Raw genomic sequence first — 16,637 nt, 5'->3', positions numbered from 1 at the left:
GAATTGAGAACTACTCTTTTGAAACCATCAAGTTTTAGAAATAATATGAAACCAATACGCTTCTTATAAAAATAAAAGTTTACTTTATCTGTTTTTTACATCCCAGAGTATCTGTCATTCCTATATCCCATTCCTTTCCTCAGGGCCACATAGTACCACGAAAAAGCCTAACCCTTGGCACGTTACTAAAAGGAGAAATTTAAGTTATTCTGGAATTTAATTCCTATTGGCAGCAATCTGCCGAGAGGGGCAAGAATAAAAAGCTTAAAGACCAAATCTACCTAAGAGAAAGAAAGGGTCGTAACAGCGCTAGCATGACATTGTTGTTTTGATACTTTAATATAGTGGTTCTCAACTGGTGGTATGGGTAATCACCAGTGGGATGCAGAAAAAAAATCTTGGTGGGATGCAGGGTTTTCATAACAGTTACTAACAGTGAAATCCTAAGCAGAGTTACTCCAGTCTAAGGCCATTGAAATCAATAGGTGAAGACTGGAGAAACTCTGTTTAGGATTCACTGTAGGAGTTCAGTGTCCCTCCATCCCCAAGTCTATCTGCGAATGGTGGTATTGGTATATCATCTCCTGCTGAGCCCACCTGCCAGGGATTATCTATCTGTGACCTTTGGCTTGCCAGTAGTAGTAACGATGCCTGTAAACAGATAAATTCCCTTCCTGGAAAAAAGCGGGCATGACGTTCCCTCATCCTTATACAGCAGAAATAGCACCAGAGGCATTTTTAAAATTCCCCCAAACACCTAACTTATTTATTTACTTTAGAGAAGAAAGGTCAGGTGAAACTCAGGGGTTGAACATTTCTGAGGTAATTCAACGTAGAAATCTCTGAGGTAAAATCAGAACATGCACAGACATCAGTTCTTATGCTCTTCACAGATATTTAAAGGCTTCTGTTTTAAGGCGTTGGTTCCCTTGTATTTCCCCAAGGACTCTAGTATACTTTCTTTTAGCATTCTCTTTCTCTTCTGGAGTTAGGAATGCTGGTACCCACTTTCTAGTACCCCAGTCCCCTTCTCTTCACACACCATGCTTTCCTTTAGTTGTTAACTGAATCTGAAAGTCTCCGTAGACAGTTGCCAACCACACCCGACCACTCTCTCCACTCTCCAGTGCTATCTCCCTGTTTAACTGAGTAGAGAAAGTCTCCTCTCCTTAGAATATCAATCCCCTTTCTTTGGCCCAAATGGGAGTCTGCACCTACTTCCCAAACCTCCTTGCCAACTTTCTCCAGTTCCCCTGCCAGTGTTAAAACTGCTCTCTATTAGCTCTCCATCTCCCAACTCTTCACACTCAATCACTCTCAGCTAGGACTGAAAACACCCTCCTCTTTCCAGCTCATGCTACCCAGTCAGATGCCCTGGAGTAGCCTGTCACTCAAAGCTGTCTGTATCTGTGAGGGATTAACAGTCCAGCATCTGTGTGCACAGCCCTTTCAGGCTTTTTTTAAAAATGCACTATCCGTCACAGTGGGCTTGCTTCTATCATGGTGGGATGCAGGTTCTTTGACAGAATCGTTGGTGGGATGTAAAATACAAAAGGTTGAGAACCACTACTTTAATGTGTCCTGAGTTCAGGCCTGTCATCACCCATTCATCCTGAATGAACTCTGAATGTATATAAGGCTGCCGTGTGCAGCTGAACTTAGAGCCATAAGGATACCATGTGAATCATTGTTCAGTTATACATTTTTTATTTAAACAATAAACAGTAAACATAAAAGACAAGAAAAAACAATCTTAAAAAACTGTATTAACGGTACATATAAACATGAAAAAACAAACAGGACAAGCAACTAACAATAATAAAAAGAAAATACAATGTAAAAAGATAGGAAAAAGAGAGAGGGAAAAAAGCCCTAAACTACAAGTTGCATTCCTATTTTCTCCGCAACAAATATATATTATTTTCAAAGCCTCATTCTATGTTAAACATAAGAGCCCTCTTTTTTCCTATTTTTCATGATTCTTAATCCATAAATCCAGATATTACCAAATCATTATCTATGAATCATTGTTAACATCTTTAAACTTACCTGACATCAAGCAAAGTTGAACTTCAGCAAAGAAGTGGCTCTGCTTTTATATGGATACCCTTGGCCATTCCTGTTTTAATTTTGACACGTATGTTTGTGATCCAAGATCATAAAAATGTTAATTACAGAGCTATCTATTAAGATGGTATTTCATTCTGAAGTGTGCTTATGAACCTTTGTATGGAACAGTTATTGTCCTTGAGGATGTAAAATGAAGTCCATTGTTTCCTTTGGGTGTTGTTTGAAAATTGTTTGTATTTTAACGAGGACCGTTTAATATCCCCCCCTCCCCCCAAAACCACATTCCAGAATGATGTCAGTTACTGAGAGGCCTTTGTTGAGCTGGTTCTGTGATTTCAATCATTAGAGGATTATATATATTTTAAGTCTTTTAAGTTTTGGTCACTGTGTATATGCTCTGAACATTCCTTGCCTTGAATAAAAATTCCAGTGTCTTCCCAGCAAAAGAGGGTGAGGATGATACAAGGGTCATGACCTTCAGGTGGATCGGAGAGCTCACCTAGTAGACTGCAAACCCCTGTAGAGATGCCATTTTGCAGTTGCTTCTTGAAAGGACCTGCTGCAAAGGCACGTGACAGAGAGCAGAGGTGCTGTGACCCCTGCCTTCCTTTGCATGTGTGCTGAGAGAAGCATCACAACCAGGGCTTTTTTTTCTGGGGAAAGAGGTGGTGGAACTCCATGGATTGCCCTCAGAGAAAATGGTCACATGGGCGGTGGCCCCACCCCCTTCATTTTGCCTTTATCCCCAGCGGGCACCAAAGCATCTCACCTTTGTCTCCGTTTTATTAACAGAACAACCTTGTGAGTGAGATCAAGAAGGGTAGCCATGTTAGCCTTTCTGTAGCAGGAGAAAAGAGCAAGAGTCCAGTAGCACCTAGAAGACTAACAAGATTTGTGGTAGGGTATGAGCTTTCGTGAGTCACAGCTCACTTCTTCAGATACCTGTGAGGTAGATTAGGCTGAGAGTGGGTGACTGGTCCAAGATCACCCAGCAAGCCTCTATGGCGAAACAGGGATTCAAACCTGGATCTCAGAGATCCTAGTCCAACACTCTAACCACTACACCACACAGGCTTCCATTAACATCTTAGCTCATTAAAAGGCTAACATTCAAATAGAAACATATAGAATTAAGCAGGGCTTTTTTTCTGGGAAAAGAGGTGGTGGAACTCAGTGGGTTGCCCTCAGAGAAAATGGTCACATGGCTGGTGGCCCCGCCCCCTGATCTCCAGACAGAGGGGAGTTCAGATTGCCCTCCGTGCCGCTCAGTGGCGCAGAGAGCAATCTAAACTCCTCTCTGTCTGGAGATCAGGGGGCGGGGCCACCAGCCATGTGACCATTTTCAAGAGGTTCTGGAACTCCGTTCCCCCGCGTTCCCCCTGAAAAAAAGCCCTGATCACAACCACAAAGAAAAGTCACTGAATAGGGGGAAGAGTTCCTTTTTGGCACTAGCCAGTCCAAAGTTTCTGGCTCCTTGTGTTCCTGTCACATGACTCTGACTCTCTTGTCATGTGCTTGCGGCTCAGTGGATCCCAGCCAGGTTTACCAAGCCCTTGCTGGTGGTGGGGGATTCCCTTCCTGCCGCTGCTTAGCTGGCCAGATTGGGGTGGGGGGGATGGTGCTGATATCACTCCCCGTGTGTCTGGAAGTGACATCAGCACATTGCCAGGGGATGCCAGAGATGCCCAGGCATTTGTGCAAAACTGTATGGTTTAATCATAGAATTTTGTCCAAATGCCGGAGCATCTTCCACTGATGTGCTGATGTCATTTCTGGATGAATAGGGAATGATGTCAGCATGTTGCCAGTGACATAATGACATTGCCCGCAAGATGCAGCTCCCAATCTGGTAAGTCCCCTGCACTGGTCCCCCTCCCCTCCCCTCCCCTAACCCTGCCCTCCCCAGGCTCCACCCCCCCCCCCCCCAAATCTCCAAGAATTTCCAAGCCAGAGCTGGCAACCCTGCCACTACTCACCTGGCCAGCAGGAGAAAAGGTGCAGGAACAGGCCTCCCGGGGTGCTCTCCCGACATAGTGATGTCACTCCCCAGAATGATGTCATCGTGCAGGCCCAGAGAATACTGGGCTTCGTGCTGGGCCAGTTCTTAAAAACTGGTCCTGCGCAAAGCCCGTGAACACATGAGGAACTCCAGGAAGTGAGTCCTGGGTCCCCCTCCCACTGGGATGGTAAGGGGACCTGGCAATCTTGCTTCATATCCACACAAATTCACTCAACCCCTTCCACACAGTTTGCCTGACCTAGATGGATTTAAAAACAATTTTAAACATTACCTAGATAGATTAATCTCTCACTCAGATATACACAGTTTATTTGCCTGACTTGGAATAAAACCCCTTTCAGGCTTTCACAGTTTTCTTGATTTAGTCGGAATAACCTGTCTCTGAGGCACCCAAAGACAGGCTCAAAACCTTTTCCCTAGCACTAATTAAAAACGGCAGTTCATATCGCCCTTCTTTCCTCAGAGGCCTGCATTTAAACCCTCAGCAACAAATATTTTAAAAACCCACATTAATAAGCAGAAGTAAAATCCATACTATTTGGATGCAAAACATTACAGTCGTGTTGTATATTAATTGTAAATTTCCAGCAAAATATAAATTTTTAAAAGCATGAGATAAAACTGTGTATCATTCTGCCAGCACAGTTGTTAAAGCTGACAATTGCAAGGTGTATTCTAAAAATTTACAGAATCTCTTCCCGTCATGTGTCAGGACTTATAAATGAAAAGTTTAGCTTTGGTTTTGATTTGATCTGCACAGTCAATCGGGTGCATTCATAACTTGATTTTTTAAAAATTGATTAATACATCTCTATGACATACATGCACATTACAAATCAGTAAAAATACATGTACTTTCCCCCACAATTTCTAGGGATAATCTCTTCGAAAACATTAATTACAACTTGGAACCTGGCAAGTGTGCCTAATATTGTACTGTTGATAGCATTCATTAATACTTCATACTTTTTATGAAACCATGATTCTTTAGAAATTGAAAATTTTCCGCTGAAAATACAAAACATGATGTTTCTGTGATGGATAGTATCTTTTTTATCAACAGGAAAATTACGGCTTTGATAAGATTGAGGTGCGAGACAACGGCGACGGGACCAAAGCGGCTGACGTTCCAGTCATGGCAATGAAACACTATACATCAAAAATAAGCTCTTCTGAGGACCTTGAACACTTGACAACATACGGTTTTCGCGGTGAAGCCTTAGGTTCAATTTGTTGCGTATCTGAAGTAAGATCTTAACTTCAGGCTTTTGTGTGTCTGTAAAATAAAGCTGCAAATGCTTTTGACGTTTGTATACAGCCATCAGCAATCTTGTCTGGAATAGTAGTTGTACATAATGAATGGAATCTCTATTTTCACTTGTTCGCTTATTCTGCAGTGCCACTTATTTACCATGTTCTCAAAGAATAGATTGAAAGTATCACGTAACTCTGCATGGTACAAAACTTTGTATTTGTGGCTATGTTTGTTGCTAAGTCTTTAATTCGCATAGCAAATCAACCGTTAAGTATCTTTCTGTGGTTGCTGTATAAATGTTTTTTTTAATTTTTATTGGATTAGAAATCTCTATAATATCTATTACAATCAATTTCCTTTAAATATTCCAGTTCTAACCCCCTCCCTTTCCCCCCCCCTTTTGTTGACTTCCAACAGTTTTCCAACCCCTTATCCGTTTTTCCCCCCTACTCATTTCAAACTTATTTTATTCTATTAAACATATACTTTCACTCTCTTCTAAGCTTCTATTATAACACAGTGCTATCTCTATTCCCTTTCCCACTTAACTTATCGACTAAATGTTACATTCCTGGCATATATTCTTTAATAATAACAGTCATTTGTCTACTTTTGTACTCCATATTCTATCTTATTTCATTCTTGTCTCATCAATATGGGGTAAACAATTTGTCCCTTATTCTGCATAACTTTAAGTACTTCTATAAGCATTGTATACATTCACTGTAAGTCAATCAGTTTAACTCATACTCTATAAGTTGCTCTTTACTTCCTTCTATCTTATATTCATTCTATCTTAGTTATATAATTTCTCCATTATACAATTATCTGCCAGAAATAAAATTAGTTAATTTCTATCCTTATAATTCTTATAGTAACACCTCTATTACTTAGTACTATGTATAGTAGTCAAATAAAATATTTGCTTAGAATTTCTCATTTAACTCTCCTCCCCTCGGTAAAGTCACTTCCCTCTTCTTTTGTTGTACTTCAGTAATTTTCGAACTGCCACAGTTCTGCCACAGTTCTCCTCCCACCTCCCATTTTTTCACCAAATATTGCTTCAACTTTTCCCAATCCATGTTGAACTGTCCTGGATCAAGGTCTCTCAGTTTCCTTGTCATTTTGTTCATTTCCGCCATGTACAGCAATTTGTAAATCCAGTCCTCGATAGTTGGCACTTCTTGTACTTTCCACTTTTGCGCATACAACAGTCTAGCCGCTGCTGTCATGTAAAATAACAATGTCCTGTATTGTGCCGGAATATCCTCCATTCCCAAGTTCAGTAGCAGGAGTTCTGGGTTCTTATTAACTTGAAATTGTAAAATCTCACTTATCACTCTTATTATTTCCCCCCAGTACCGCCTAGCTACCTCACAAGTCCACCACATGTGGTACAACGATCCTTCATGCTTTTTACATTTCCAGCATAAAATAAAATAAAATATATTTTTTTAATTACTTACAAGCAGCATAAATCCTAAATATCGTGTCTTACATTTTGTTGCATTTTTCCCCTAAGGAGCCCAGGTTGACTTACATAACTCTCTCCTTCATTTCATCTTTACTTCAAGCTTGTCATTATCTTAGACTGTGAAAGAGTACATCTGGTCTTAGATCCATAATATACTACAAATACTGTTTTATGTAATTATGAATATACAGAAGGAATCAGTGACAGATTTGAAATATGTGTAAGATTAACCCACAATAGATCAATTGCATCTGGAAACAAATAGTTCATTATATGTGCTGCAGGCGGGGACTAGATTTTAATTTACTTCACAAAACATACACTTAAGTTGTTATAGTTACCAGATCCTGTATATTAATGGAGGCATTCTTTTTTCGGTTAGGATTTTCTACATTGATATTGTTTTAATATAATTAAGCAGATACATTTGGAATCTAAAGGGAACTGAAATTTCAGCATATCTGCACTTATTACCTACTAGCAACAAAGCCTGTTGCGGGGAAAGATACAACGACCTCTAGAAAGGGGAGGACGGGCAGGTGGGCGTTCCATCCTCCGTCACTGATCCTGGCCGGAGGATGGCAGGGGGGCAGGCATGGCCACTTCCTCTGCACCTGATCCCAGCTGGGTGAAGAAGGGACGGGCATTGCCTCCTACTCTGCATCTGATTCCAGCTGGGTGAAATGGGGGAGTATTGTCGCCTGCTCCACACCTGATTCTGACAGGTTGAATGGAGGGCAGGCATTGCCTCCTGCTCCGCACCTGATCCCAGACGGCTGAAGGGGGCGGGTATTGTCTTCGCCTGTTCCTGGCTGGGTGAAAAGGGTTGAGCATTGCCACCTGCTCCACTCCTGATCCCTGCTGGATGAAGTTGGGTGGTGAGCATTACCTCCAACTCTGCATATGATCCAGGCTGGGTAAAGAGGGATAGGAATTGCCTCATGCTCCGCTCCTGATCCCAGCCGGGTGAAGGGGGCAGGCATTGTCATCTGCTTTTCGCCTGATCCCAGCCAAGTGAAGGGAGGCGGGCATTACCACCTGCTCTGCTTCTGATCCCGGCTGGGTCAATGGGGGCAGGCATTTCCTCCTGCTCTGTGGCTGATCCTGGCCAGGTGAAGATGGGTGAGCATTACCACCAACTCTGCTCCAGATACCAGCTGGATGAAGGCAGAGGTGGGCATTGCCACGGGCTCTGCTCCTGATCCCACCTGGGTGACGGTGGGGTGAGAAAATTGCTACCTGCTCCGCTCCTGATCTCGGCCAGGTGAAGGAGCAGGCATTGCCATGTGCTTTGCTCCTGATCCAAGCTGGATGAAGGCAGAGGATGAGTATTGCCGCCTACTTCACACCTGATCCCAGCTGGGTAAAGTGTGAGCGGGCATTGCCACCTGCTCTGTGCCTGATCCCAGCTGGGTGAAGGCAGCGGGCAGGCATTGCCACCTGCTCTGAACCTGATCTCAGCTGGGTGAAAGGGGGCCGGGCATTGCGACCTGCTCCACTTCTGATCCCAGCTGGGTGAATGTGGAGGGTGGGCATTGCCACCTGCCCTGCTCCTGATCTCAGCTGGGTGAAGGGGGGCCAGGCATTGCCACCTGCTTTGCTCCTAATCCCAGCTGGGTAAATGTGGGGGCAGGCATTGCCATCTCCTCCACTCCTGATCCCACCTGGGTGAAGGCAGGGGGCAGGCTTTTCCACCTGCATTGCTCCTCTTCCCAGCTGGTGAGGGCGGGGAGCAGGTATTACCACCTGCTCCCCTCCTGATCCCAGCTGGATGAAGGCGGGGATGGGCATTGCCACCTGCTCTGCTTCTGATCACAGCTGGATGAAGGCGGGGATGGGCATTGCCACCTACTCTGCTCCTGATCCCAGCTGGGTGAATGCAGGGGGCAGGCATTGCCACCTGCTCCACGCCTGCTGTATCACGTGCTCCGCGCCTAGGCTTTCCACCATGCTGTGCTCTCTGGATGTCTGACTGCCTTATCTGGGCTTCCCTCCACAGCAGCACCCTCTGGTGATGCACCAGGTTAGGAAGTGAATTGTCTTGGATATGCTTAGCCTTTTATATAGTAGGATTTTGCAAAAAACATGCTGGAAAATATTGACTAAATTCTTGAGGGGAATATCCAACATCTACTTGTATGTGACTTGTGTAACTTTATAATTTTTCATGCTTATACCGTTGTGTGGCCAATTTAGAAGAGTGTTTAGTTAAGCAGACTGAAAGTAAAGTTGCTGATTTTAGTTACTACCCTGTGGAAATGTTAAAGTGAAGCGATTTCTTCCCAATCAATCAAGTCTAAAATACAAGGAATGTCTGAGGTGGTCTGGAGACCTATGCAGTTTATGAAAACTCTTCCATTTTCCGAATTCTCGCTTCTGGGAATTTTGAGTGACGCACATCCCAGATATCCAATGTGTTTTGCGGACTCCCAGAATGAATGCCAGTGTACCTTATCTCAGAGTATCTTAACTCTGTATATCTTGTATACAAATAATCCTTGCTTTAGAGAGCCCTCTATAACTCTCATTACTGTCGCTCTTGTGGCTGCCCATAGGAAACAGAACATCCATACAAGTTTTGACAAATCTCTGACATGATATTCTTTATTGTTAGGTTCTGATTACAACAAAGACAGCTGCTGACGACTTTAGCACCCAATACGCTTTGGACAGAAGTGGTCATGTAATTTCTCAAAAACCCTCTTATCTTGGACAAGGTATGGCTGCCTTTATACTTCATCTTACCTTTTGATTGGCCCAACATGTTTTAATTCTAGCAGTTAATTGCTTCACAGTTGAAATTCAAGGCTGTCAGGTAACATGTGACAGAGAACAAAATCCTTATTATCGTACTGACACCAACTAGGAGGAATTTAGCACCAGAATCAGCAGTTCTTCAGCCTCCGTGTTCTGTATCTGACTTCTGTTGCAGTCACTTCTAAATTATTTAACATCAAAGCTTAACTGGGGCAGGCAATGGCAAACCACTTCTGCTTGTCTCTTGCCTTGAAAACCCTGTGAGGTTGCCATACTTCAGCTGGTTTGGTTTTTTTTTTAAAAGTGACAGAAGGACATATCCGTCAGAGGGCAGGAGTGATTGTATGGGGTGAATATCACTGCAGTGGGTTAGCCAGGGCTCATTTAGAGGGGGAACACGCAGGAACGCAGTTCCCCAAAGAGGTCACATGTCAGATGGCCCCGCCACCTGACTCTCAGCCATTTTGGGCCCATTTCAGCCTGGATTGGTGCCGAAACAGCCCGGATCGGGCCTCTGATGGGTGGTGGATCACTCTCCCACTCAGCAGTGGCCCAATTCTGACCATTTTGGGCCCCTTTTCGGCCATTTTCAGCCCCTTTTGCCATTTTGAGCCCAATTTTGGCCCTGAATGACCAGGATTGGGTCCAAAACAGCCAGGATAGGTGATGTCAGGGGGTGTGGCACACACAAATCGGTTATGCTAATGACACACTTCTGGTGATGGCAAAGGGTGTGGCATATGCTAATGAGTTACGCTAATGAGTTCCTCCTGCTCTTTTTCTATGAAATGACCCCTGGGGTTAGCCTAGATTGTATAAACTCATCTAATGTTCAGGGCAGATCATCTTTTCAGTCATGGAGATACATGTTGTGTCTGTGGCAAAAAATTTTATAGTATTAAATTAACAATACTTTCAGAATCACAGGCCAGGTTTCGATACGCGCTCTCAACATACCTGTTTTGTAGATCAGCTTTAGCATTTGACTTCTCCGGTTCAGCAAACCTAATTAAAATAGGTCAGATAGCTAGATTGTCGCTTATGGTACAGAGGGTGTAGAACAGGGTTTCAAATTGAAGTTCTAGGAGAAATATGGAACATAGATAGAACAGGATTGTATACTCGGATTCCAAGTATGAGCTTCAAAGAAAGAATAGTAATCTCTGCTTTGTATTTTGACTTCATTTTAAACCACTTCTACAAAGTTCAGTAGGGGCATATTTTCATATTTATTAGCATCTGATTTCTGCATATTGGCATTGCTTTGGATTCCTTGAAGGACAATAAAATGCAAATAGTCTTTGAAGCAATGGTGGTAAATACATTGTTTGCCGATGAGTTAGGCAATCTTCCCCAAACAGGGTCATTCTGATAACTGCTGAACTAGAGCACAGTGAGTTGGTGGTTCTAGCTATACTTGGTTCTAGTCCACACTATGTTCTCATCAGTCCTAAGAAAATAACATAGAGGCAGCAGAAAAGAGCAAGAGTTCAGTAGCACCTATAAAACGAACAAAATTTGTGATAGGGTATGAGCTTTCGTGAGCCATAGCTCACTTCTTCAGAGGCCGCAGAAACCATGGATATAAGATTTCCCTTTCCTCTCAAGCAATAACAATAAAAACTTGGGGAATTTTGCGTGGCCCTGTGCTGCTTACAAAGAAACAGGCTGAAAGAAGCACTGCTTCCTTTTTCCAGAGAATTCAGACTGTTCTGGTCAGAGTTAACCTCTCTTCCAGGATGTCGGGTTTCATACCTGTCTCTGAAACCTGTCTGGCTTGCCTTCAGAAATGGGATGAAAAATATTAGCGAAGTTGCAGCCTGCATTTATAAGAGGTTCTGCATACAAGTTTTATATCCGGTAGGGCAGCTGCAGATTATTTCATCAGTGTGGTCTCCATCAGTTCTAGTGGTGTTCCATCGTGCTATTTGTTGAACTCTGATTTTTTAAAAACTGTGTGTTGGGGGATTGGGACTCCTGAAGAGTTAATGGCTGAAAATCTGTAAAGGAAGTACAGATCTGGTGCTTGAGGACTTCCTGGATCTTAACAGATAGCGTAGTATCCAACAACTCTTTCTGTGCATGGCCTTCCTTACTGGAGGAAGATGCGTGTTCAGAACCTGGCTCTTTGTGGTGGAGGAAGGCTCTGCCAATAGGAGAACAAAGGCTCTGCCATTAGGAGAAGTGGGGAAAAGATTAGGGATAACCCAGATCCTGAAGCGGCTTGACTCACTACAACCTCCTCCTCCCACCTCCCACCGGGTAAAAAAGAATGGGAAACTTGAAAGCAAGCAGCACCTTTCTTACTGTTGGCAAATGCAAACAGCTAGAAAAGTGCTGTGGCTGCTGCCACTTTCCCCAGAGCTTTCTGAAGCAATACAAATCGCTTCAGAAATCTTTGCTTTGCGATTCCCAAATTGGCTCAGCAATGCTGGGGCCAATTTGGGAATCCCAAATCTTTCCAAATTGGGCCCAATTCGGGTTAAAAACCTGAATCGGAATCCTGAAGCGCACATCCCTATTAAACACACAAATTAATGATTTATTTCCAGCGCACGGAAGGCAACACTGAATAGCTGAACCTAATATAAGTCATAGGAATGAGTTGTGCTGCTGTGAATGAGATTCCTCCCAATTACGTACCAAAGCATTACTAACAATGGCAATCACATAACCTATTGTATCTGATTCACTGAATGTCCTAACTGTTGTTCATTATTGTACTTTGCACAGTGAATAGCCTAGCTGTTGATTCTATTGTATTTCACTTACACTGTATAATCCGCCTTGGATCTCAGTGGATCTCAGATTGCCCTCAATCTCAACTCCCCTCTGTCTGGAGATCAGGGGGCGGGGCCACGGGCCATGTGACCATTTTCGAGAGGTGCCAGAACTCCATTCCACCGCGTTCCTGCTGAAAAAAAGCCCTGCTTGAGCCTAACTCTTGTATCCTCTAAAAAGCAGCATTTTTTCTTAGTGCTTCCACAGGCTGTTTTTTTACCTCAGGTTCCGTCTGTCTCCGCAGTAGAAATTATCAAATGCCCCGTGTGGCTCACCACTTTGATTTAAGAGCTGATGTTGATAAAGTAATATTTTAACAAAGAAAAACCTCCTTGTGGTGCAATCATAACTATGAAACTTTATATATTACAGCTATAAATGGTAGAGCTTTTAAGCTGGTATAGCATGTCCTTCATAAAATATATTATCAGACTGAAACGTAATCCTAGTGTGTGCAGTGTGGACCGAACAGAAAGCAGAGTAGTTCAGTCTTGAGAATTTTCTTGTTAAATATGATAGTGCCCTTTCAGTTTGCTTGTAAATATTTGATCACCCAGATCGTAAACGCCTGTGCAGTTGTCTCTCTACCCTCCGGTGTAAAGCCACTGCAAACCCGGTATAACGTCCTGTTTTGGGATGTTGTGTGTTGCCGGATCCCTTCCCTGGGCCCTCTTTTGCTAACTCAGCAGATCTAGGATCAGGCTATAAATTATTGGTCACTTTTGAGAAGTAAGGACATTCTTATGTGCGTTACTTTAAGGGGATATGAAAGATTTAGATATAAAAAAGCATTTCATATTCTGAAATAACTAAGCATGGATATATTTCAATTGTACCTTTAATTGAAAATGCCGCTCAGCTCCTAGATATTATCTTATGTCTGATTATGATTTAGAAGTCTAACATAGATAAATGTTAAGACTAGGAGAAATTCTTATTTAACTAACAAAAAATAGAAAGTCGCTTACTGCATGGAATCATGCCTCTTCAGTATAGCACATTTCAATATTGTCTATTTTTTTTCTATTGAGGTTGTAGTGCTAGCCTTCAGATGAATGATATCAGGATAAAATATCTGACTGTGAGGAAGAAATTTCTCTTTTTATTGATTCCATTTTGAGTTAAGCGTTGTGTAAAACATTAATTATAGAGTAAGATTTTTATTGTAGTAGGCTGCATCTGAAGGTGTCCTCCTTTCAAGGGAGGTGTCTTCTTTTCCATTAGGTCTCCTGTTAGGAAAAAAAAAACTTTTGTGATTTGAAGGGAACCTTCCAAATAGTTTAGGTAATGTTGTTGAAGTCTTTTTCTGTGTTGTTGTTCTTGCTTACTGTTCCTGTTCACACTGAAAGTAATTTAAGATTCCATTGTATCGTATCATATCAGTGGTGGAAAGTACTGTTGAGTTGCAGCTGGCTTACGGTGACCCCATAGGGTTTTCAAGGCAAGAGACAAACAGAGGTGGTTTGCCATTGCCCGCCCCCTTCTAGCGACCCTGGACTTCCTTGATGGTCTCCCAGCAAAGTACTAGCCAGGGCTGACCCTGCTTAGCTTCTGAAATTTGACAAGATCAGGCCAACCCAAGCATCCAGGTCAGGGGTACATTATATATTTAGTTTTTGTGGTATGCCAGAAATGGGAGGAAATGAGAGTATCAAGCACCTTGGACATAACTGCAGATAATACAGAAGAGCAGTGTGACATGAATATAGATGACTGTGGAGAATCAATAGGGTGTGTCAGTAAAAACAAGAGCATTTTGCTGACTGTGACTTAATTTGAGCTGCCTCTTGCCATGTTTTCACAGGTACGACCGTAACCGTTCTGAAGTTGTTCAAGAATCTCCCTGTAAGAAAGCAATTTTATTCAACAGATAAAAAATGTAAGGAAGAAATGAAAAAAATCCAAAATCTTCTGATGGCGTATGGCATCGTCAAACCAGAACTGAGGTTAATGTTTTCACATAATAAGGTAACAAATTATTGGGCCTTCAAAATTTGTAACATCGCTATTTTGATTGCAGAATTAAGTAACCCAGATTTGCCTGAAATGTAGGCAGTGCCAGGTTCCAGTTCCTTTCCTAGAAAGGTTATACAAAGAGAAAAGTATTAAAAAGTGCATTCAGAAATGGGTTTGAACAGGCATTGCAGTGAAGTAGAAGGGTAATAAAGATGTGAGAATATTTTTGCAGAGAGATCATCGGGAATATTAACTGCATCTAGATAAAACCCAAAGTATTCGAATTTATAGCTCACAATTAAGAGTTGAGGGATCAGAGTTCTAAAACTGTCTTAAAAACATGCTGTTTTTCAGAATGTCTCATTCTTAAGACTTCAACACAAGAGGTCGCTCATTAGCTACGGCAGTGATGTGAACAATACAAAACAGCCAACCAGAATCCACAGGCCATTTTGATTAACCAGTTTTTTTATCTGGTGTTTTCTGGAGTTATTACCTCTCTGAACTGATATGATAAATACTTTAGGAGGATAATATATAGGGCCATTTTTGTCCGTTAGGATGAATCCAAACCAGCCCTGTTGTGTTTTATTTCATTATACTTTTTGGGGTCATTTATAGAACATATTCCATACGCAGAGAGATACTGGTAGCAAGATCAAATTCTGGGCAGAAAAGATAATTATGAGGATTTCTTATGAAGTGACCTAGCTGTAGTAACAGAGCTTTAAACATAGTGACCTTCTAATGGTTACACGAGGATTTAAGTGAGCTCAGAAGGGTCAGCTGGTCTTTTTAAAAACAAGAGACAGAAAGAGGTGGTTCAGGAGAGGCAGTGTAGGGGAATAATGCATAATAAAGATGGTCTTATGATGATAGATAATGATTGTAGCAGTGGAAGGGTATTTATGGAGAAGGGTTTACTGATCTCCTTGTCCTATTGCAGGCTCTTTACATCACGTCATCACACTTCTCCTAAGGATTCTCCAGCCCTGGAGATTAGTTTTTCCAGGAGTACAACAGTCTGCAGTGGGATGGGGGAGGTGGAAAGACATGCCTGAGCAGAATTCCACCAGTGGTCCTTTGGACCCAAACATTAATTATCCCGTAGAGAAATTAAAACGAAACTATTGTGCAAACACCTCATCCTATGGCCAAAAATGTTCAAATAGGAAAGTTGACCTAACAGTCAACCAGGGGGAAGTAAGGGTAATTTATTACCTCCGGAAAATTGAAACTTTTAATAGGAAAATGGAGGGGGGGGGAGTTGAATGTCTCTTCCTCCTTGCTAATTTGTTTTCTGTCTTTTCAAACAAATTGCAGTCAAATTGCCTCTTAAAGTTCTTGACCCTTTTTTCATTGTTCTGCCATACGAAACAACAGTTTTGTTTCTTGAAATGTTAGAGGTGCGGTCTTTTTACTAGCTTTCTGAATAACTAATTTTATTAACTTCTCCCGTTAGTTTGTTTCCAAAGAAAACATGGAAAGATATTGAAATAAATTTCCAGATTACCGAATAGGCAAGCTTGGAACATTTTGTTTCGGCTTGCAGTCTCTTGTTTGTGTTAGCAATAAATAATGGCTTGCTTGAGCCATCAACTGTGTTTGATGGATTATTGCTATTCTGACAACTTGGATTAGCTTGTGCATCGTCTTTTTATGAAGGTTTATCCTGCCAAGACATTCTTTGAATACTGATAATGTTGATACTCCTGCCAGTATGGTTACGTTAGAAAGAGGTATTTTTTTCTCTTTCATCACCATGTTCCTTGAAAGCAAACTGAATAATGAGATGATCAAATGGAGATAAGTTACTGGAGTTTTACGTAATGTTGACATTCTCAACGGCAGCAAAGGTTGGAAGTACTGGATGTTCATTTCTTGCATTTTAAAGAATGTCCCCAATTTTAGCTTGACATGCCATATTCTAGCCACCTGGAAAGGGAAGCTAATTTTTACTCTGCGGAGAAATCCGCTTCTTGGAATCTGAGCTCCTTCACTGGTGCATGGGAAAAGGTGCTTCAGATTCTTTGCTATTTAAAAATCTTCTGCATCTCATAGGAAAAGTACACATCTAGAGCTGCTGTTTGCAGTATTTCTTTGTGGGTTGAAAGAACATATATATAGCAGCGTCTCTAATGGACAATTTTATTCCAGTGGTTTGTTTCACTTCATAAATATCGTTGTAAATAGTAGAGAAGTTTAGGTTAAGCTACTGCTGAACTTCCAAGGGTATGTCAGAGTGATTGTGAACTTCTGTTTGCTGCCAGAAAATACATAATTAGTGGGGTTTGTGGGTGCAGCTCAATCCACGATGCTTCACT

General features: G+C 42.0%; 1 protein-coding gene across 2 annotated transcripts in view; it reads left to right on the top strand.

The window, feature by feature from the left end:
• PMS1 (PMS1 homolog 1, mismatch repair system component) overlaps positions 1 to 16,637 on the top strand; it is an 85,514-nt gene that overhangs the window by 10,808 nt on the left and 58,069 nt on the right. For both annotated transcript variants that reach the window (XM_054972514.1, XM_054972513.1), the window contains exons 3-5: positions 5,154 to 5,336; positions 9,434 to 9,536; positions 14,162 to 14,325. In XM_054972514.1, coding sequence (XP_054828489.1) covers positions 5,154 to 5,336; positions 9,434 to 9,536; positions 14,162 to 14,325 — 450 coding nt within the window. The remainder of the gene's footprint in view (positions 1 to 5,153; positions 5,337 to 9,433; positions 9,537 to 14,161; positions 14,326 to 16,637) is intronic.

Source organism: Eublepharis macularius, chromosome 2 (genome assembly GCF_028583425.1).
Source record: "Eublepharis macularius isolate TG4126 chromosome 2, MPM_Emac_v1.0, whole genome shotgun sequence".
NCBI lineage: Eukaryota > Metazoa > Chordata > Lepidosauria > Squamata > Eublepharidae > Eublepharis > Eublepharis macularius.
This window is presented reverse-complemented; position numbering and strand designations above follow the sequence as displayed.